We start from the raw sequence: 5,284 nt of genomic DNA, 5'->3' as shown, positions 1-5,284 counted from the left end.
CGATTGCAATGTGTCTTTTTACTTCCGTGTAATCAATCGATATGTTTCTCGTCTTATTTACATTTTCATTCTATCTTTAAACATTTACAATAGACGATTTACTTATTAATATAACAGCTTCATAATTCTTGATATAACAAATTAGTAGATGAACTGATCACATTGATGAGAGAATACACAAAAACATTTTCCATAATCGCTTGTTTATTATGCATATGCCGTAAAAGTTACAAATGCAGTGTATTTATTTCTATTATATAAGTTCTTTTACACGTAGATTGATTTCACACGACGATACATGTGATGCACGTATGAGATATGAAATATGATTTCATTTGTCTCTTTGTGTCGATCATTTGTTTCGTTTATTCTTTAATTGAAATCGAGAGTAGCTCGTCTCAAGCATATATTTTAAACGAAGATATTTTCTTTTAGAAATGCAAAAGTTTGAGGTTCCATCTATGTGATGTTATATAAAAGAGATAAAAGAAAAGAAGGAATGAAAAGGAAATACTGATTTAGTATATAAATAAATAAGTGGATACAAACACATAAAAATATTTATAAGAAAAAGGAAGGCAATTTAAAAATGTTACAGATTTAAAAAGCTATATTGTGAAAAAGTAGTCACAATTTTCTTCAAAATACATTAATAAACAAAATATATCGCTCTCAAAGAAGAAAGTATAAAATATTACAAAATTTTCATGCATATTTATTATAATTTTTCAATCTATTTATTAAATTATATAATAAAATAATAAAACTCCATTGCTCAACTTTTTATAGCTAATAGTTAATAATAATATATGTTACTCACTAAAAATTATTAAGCAACGAAATTGAATGTATTTAGTTTGCAGAAAAAAAACATAAAAATTAGAAGGTGTGCTATTTTGTAGGACCAAAACGATACCGAATCTCTCGTGTGGATGACACAATTTGTTTCGATGTTCTGTTGTTTTGTCTACCGACTTTATAAAGTGTCGCCAGCGGCCAAGGCTTTTGGGATACACGAAATTAGTATCGTGATTCCATTGTGATACATGTACAACATACATACATATATTCGGTATATATCATACGCATATCGCAATATACATATCAACGTGTGAAACCGACCAAGAGGCCGAGGTTGCTAAGATACACGAAATGAGTATCGCGATACTGCGTCTCACGAGAATCGTCATACATATTCGGTATCTATCATACGCATAGGCTTGTGAAAAATCATTCAGATTTTTTGTTTCTATCGCGTGTCTTCATACAATTCTGAATGATTGTTCGAAAATGTACAAGATAGCAGGCACTTACAAGTCGAAAAATACCCATTAGCATCGATTGCAGAAATAATTCTCGAATCGAATTAAGCGGTGACATTCCAGAGCATAAAACAGTTAACATAAATCCTTCCATACCGACAGTAGAGAAAAATTTCCCGGCCTAAAATATATTATTATTTTATTAATTGTCCACTCCTAATGTAATTAACATACAATCCTGCTTTTACTTACTAATGCATCTTTAAAAAGTTTATTTGCTACTACTTCTGGACTGACAAGAGCACTAGTTTCAGATATAAGCTTTGTTTCAAGTGGTTTAGATAATTCTTCTATAGCAAAACCTGGAGTATCAGTATCTGGAGGTAGACTAAGAGTTACAGAAATATTATATGGTGCTAATTCCATAGATATACTTTCTGCCAAACCGCGAAGTGCAAATTTTGTACTACAATATGCAGAATAGCCAAATATACCTAAAAAGTAGAAGTACCATATATAAAAATATATTATATAATGTAAATAAATTTAATTGAGAAATTCGGAAAATACCTAATAATGCAGCTTGAGAAGAAGTTAATACTATAATTCCTTCCTGAGAAGCTTTCATTCTTTGGACAACAGCTTTGATACAATAATATGTTCCTAAGAAATTAATACTAATCATTTTCTGTAGATCTGCTATAGAGGTATCTTCTATTTTGCCACAAATTGCAGTTCCAGCACAATTCACCAACATATATATTGGACCCATAGTTCTTTCTAAATCACTCAGAGCTTTTTCAACAGCATTATAATCTTCACCAATATCTAAAGATAGATATTCAACTTTTTGAACATCCTTGTTTTTGCATGCATGAATGATTTCATTTCTTGCAACTTCTAATTTATGAACATCTCTTGCAATTATTGTTACATGTGCTCCACACTTTGCAGCAAGAATTGCAACACATTTTCCTATACCACTTGATCCACCAGTCACCTGTCATAAAAAATTAACAAATATTTTTGTAAGTGAATACTTAAAACGTACAAAATCATGCAGTTATAATTAGTTTGAATACAATTGTGTAATTTATTACTAAAATAAAATTTGAAGTAATTTTATTTACATTTTAAAAATATTTTAAAAATAAGAAATCTTAATAAGGGTTAGGTATACATTAACTTTTAATTACTTACAACAACATGCTTTTTATTAACATCTCTTAGCCGTCTTCGCCAAAAGAAATATCTCACAAACGAAACAGCAATTAGTAACACTATAATTATTAATATTACATTAAATATCACTACCATTATTTTTGTTCTATGAACCTTTTAACAATGTTAACTCCTGAAGAAAAACAAATCCAATTCATACATTCAAGTATTACTATTATTTAAAAACAGCTTATATAAATATCTTCGTTTATACTAAATATTACGTTCTACATTAATACTAATCTTTGGAGCGGTCATATCTCTTGATATGCCGGTAAAAAATGAATAAAAAAGTGATAACATTCATTTATCACCATAACTAGACTTTGTTAAGTTTGTATGTAGAATTGTATACGGACGGATTATAATCTCATGTAATTTGTAATCTTTGTACCCCGGATATATAATTTTACGATATCAGTATTTCTCATAATTGTATCACCTGGTATCACATAGACAGACGATACGTAAAAGTATAGACGAAATATGTACAGGATATATCCACTGATATGTATGTATACTGTGGATACGAAGTTGCATGAAGCCGCGTGAAACAAATTGATCGCAGTTATATTCTGGTTTTAGTATGCAGCGCGACTATCGTTCAACCGGTGTACTTTACTCTCTAGTATTCCTCTTCGCGCACGCAACGTCGCGAAGTCCCACGTCGTGTCCATTAGTAACAAAGTGTTGAGTGCTACGACTGCGAAGAGAAATACAGAAGAGTGAAGTATTACCAGTCAAACGGTAGTGGCGCCACATACTAAAGCCATAATATGGCCAAAAGTCAAGTCGTTTCCACATCATATCACATCTATGTTCACGGAATTTAATATCCATAGCAAATTCCAGAGTATACCATTGACAAAGTATTCAGTCAATGGTTTCATGTACATATTTTGTATAAAAAGTGCCTCGAATCGTCTTCTTTAATTTCAGATTTGATTACAAGAAAAACTAGTGGTTATTTCTAACTTGAAAAGAGCTCGTAGATACTTTTACAAGATTTTGCTTCATTTTGGTATTTTTCTTTATTCATACACTAATCTCATAAAATATTTATTGTACATTTAAAACATATATATGATATAAAATCTGATATGACACTAACGTTTATTATGTAAAACTGTGCAATAAAAAATAGTTACGAAGATACGTTATTTTTTGTAACTTCTAACATATTTTAAAGTTATGTATATATTTATATTGTATATATATACATATATAGAAATGTAAAAATAGTTCTCTTAATCTACAAATTCTTGTAAAAAATGGACGGAATTAAATACTATCGCTGAAAACTCAATTATAAAACAATATCATATAAAACAGTTTGAAGAAGAGTTTGAAAACAGATCTAACAAGTATTTACTTAAAATTAACGTTACCAAAAATAGTTTGTAACTTATTCTGTAAATAAATCTCGTTTGGATACTATCGATATAACGGGTGATTATATATATCCTCCCCTTGATAATCCTTGATGACTTTGTAGATTGGGCTGCATTTGCATTACTAAATTTCGAGATTCCTTACGCAATCTATAACCAGCTTTCGCATCTAGATACAACAAACTCGAAGCTAACCAGTGGAACATGAATGAAACAACTGCCAAACCATATGACCATGATAAATGGTTAAAGTTTGGATACATCAACCAGTCTCTGCGCCAACATTGTCCTCCAAATATTGATACTGCTAAAAATAATAGGGTTCCTAAAATTTAAAGATTTGTTGAAAGTCAAACTTTTTTGCTACAGTATTGTTACATTATTGAAAATTTCCATTTACCTGCTGTAATACAACACACAAAAGCAAAAGCTGAAAGCATCCATTCATAATTCAACACAAATTTTAAAGGCCAACGGATTAGGGTCAACGCAATCACAACTTGTGCAAAGAACGAGAGTAAAAGAGAAAGAGTAACAAATGTCTGCACAACCATTAACCACCCTGGCAATAACCATTCTCTGATCACATAATATTCTTCTGAGAAAATGTGGTGACATCCATCAAATTGTTTGTCAAACTGATAATATGGATATCTAAACTGTTCGAAACAGTATTCCCATAGTCCCATATGTTTAAAATTACTGAAAGTCTCTTGGTAAGATTCAATCCAATAGGGGCTGAAATTAAATTAATTTAACGATCAAGATATATTTACAAAATTAACGAAAGTTTATTATGTATTGAATAGTATTTAAAGACATGTATTTTCTTATAAAAAGAACTAATAATATGTATCAAATTTTAATGTTTGAAAATTATTACCTAGTAAATGCCATAACCAACAATAAACCTGCGATATATGTAATTACTCCACCAAGTACCACCGCGTCTAAAAAAAGAGATTATGAATGTTTTTAACGCAATGCAGGTCTAAAAAATGATATTGCTTACTTGACGCACGATGATAATCTTGTTTATCAACAGACATGCCGATTGTTTGATGTTATCAGTGTATAGATGTCACAAATCGTTTATTTATAAATCTCAAAAATATTCTCTTTATCGTAAACTTGCCACACCTTTCATTGTTTCAGTACTGCCAACAATGGTAATAGTATAACTTATTATTAGTTGATGCTGACATGCTATAGCCAGATCCACGGTCATATAAGTACATTCGTATACACTGCAGTAATAAATTTTATCTTACGCTGAATGGATAACGTCGCATGTAACGCAAAAATGATCTGAGGGTTTGGTGATTCCCAAAATCTTGTGACAAACAGTAGTATAGCGTATCAGATCTATTATATATCTCGTTTATGATTGAATATAATTCTTAAACTCAC

At 30.3% G+C, this 5,284-nt stretch overlaps 2 protein-coding genes across 3 annotated transcripts; both read right to left on the bottom strand.

The window, feature by feature from the left end:
- Positions 1–186: 186 nt before the first annotated feature.
- On the bottom strand, positions 187–3,079 carry LOC122568069 (3-ketodihydrosphingosine reductase). Its single transcript, XM_043727389.1, has 5 exons — positions 2,926–3,079; positions 2,463–2,616; positions 1,833–2,262; positions 1,515–1,756; positions 187–1,443 (listed from the first exon to the last, which is right to left on the bottom strand). Exons 2-5 carry the CDS (start codon positions 2,577–2,579, stop codon positions 1,231–1,233), a joined length of 1,002 nt encoding a protein of 333 aa, XP_043583324.1. The 5' UTR covers positions 2,580–2,616; positions 2,926–3,079; the 3' UTR covers positions 187–1,230.
- A 632-nt stretch (positions 3,080–3,711) lies between these two features.
- Positions 3,712–5,188, bottom strand: LOC122568071. Of its 2 annotated transcripts, XM_043727392.1 has the most exons (5): positions 5,146–5,187; positions 4,887–5,031; positions 4,758–4,824; positions 4,275–4,612; positions 3,712–4,199 (listed from the first exon to the last, which is right to left on the bottom strand). In XM_043727392.1, the coding sequence occupies exons 2-5, from the start codon at positions 4,921–4,923 to the stop codon at positions 3,937–3,939; spliced, it is 705 nt and encodes a 234-aa protein (XP_043583327.1). In that variant the 5' UTR covers positions 4,924–5,031; positions 5,146–5,187; the 3' UTR covers positions 3,712–3,936. The 2 variants fall into 2 exon arrangements, with proteins under 2 accessions (XP_043583327.1, XP_043583326.1); XM_043727391.1 differs by having other exon boundaries at positions 4,887–5,188.
- Between the last annotated feature and the right edge of the window lie 96 nt (positions 5,189–5,284).

Source organism: Bombus pyrosoma, linkage group LG6, assembly GCF_014825855.1.
Source record: "Bombus pyrosoma isolate SC7728 linkage group LG6, ASM1482585v1, whole genome shotgun sequence".
Classification (NCBI taxonomy): domain Eukaryota; kingdom Metazoa; phylum Arthropoda; class Insecta; order Hymenoptera; family Apidae; genus Bombus; species Bombus pyrosoma.
This window is presented reverse-complemented; position numbering and strand designations above follow the sequence as displayed.

Bases quoted from the DNA above. Each gene is read 5' to 3' on its own strand.
- LOC122568069 (XM_043727389.1), bottom strand. From the start codon at position 2,579: ATGGTAGTGATATTTAATGTAATATTAATAATTATAGTGTTACTAATT. The intron at 2,263-2,462 runs GTAAGTAATTAA...TTTTTATGACAG, and splicing joins TTAATAAAAAGCATGTTGTT to GTGACTGGTGGATCAAGTGG. The intron at 1,757-1,832 runs GTATTTTCCGAA...TCTACTTTTTAG, and splicing joins TTCTCAAGCTGCATTATTAG to GTATATTTGGCTATTCTGCA.
- LOC122568071 (XM_043727391.1), bottom strand. From the start codon at position 4,923: ATGTCTGTTGATAAACAAGATTATCATCGTGCGTCAA. The intron at 4,825-4,886 runs GTAAGCAATATC...CTCTTTTTTTAG, and splicing joins AGATTATCATCGTGCGTCAA to ACGCGGTGGTACTTGGTGGA. The intron at 4,200-4,274 runs GTAAATGGAAAT...TTTAAATTTTAG, and splicing joins TGTGTGTTGTATTACAGCAG to GAACCCTATTATTTTTAGCA.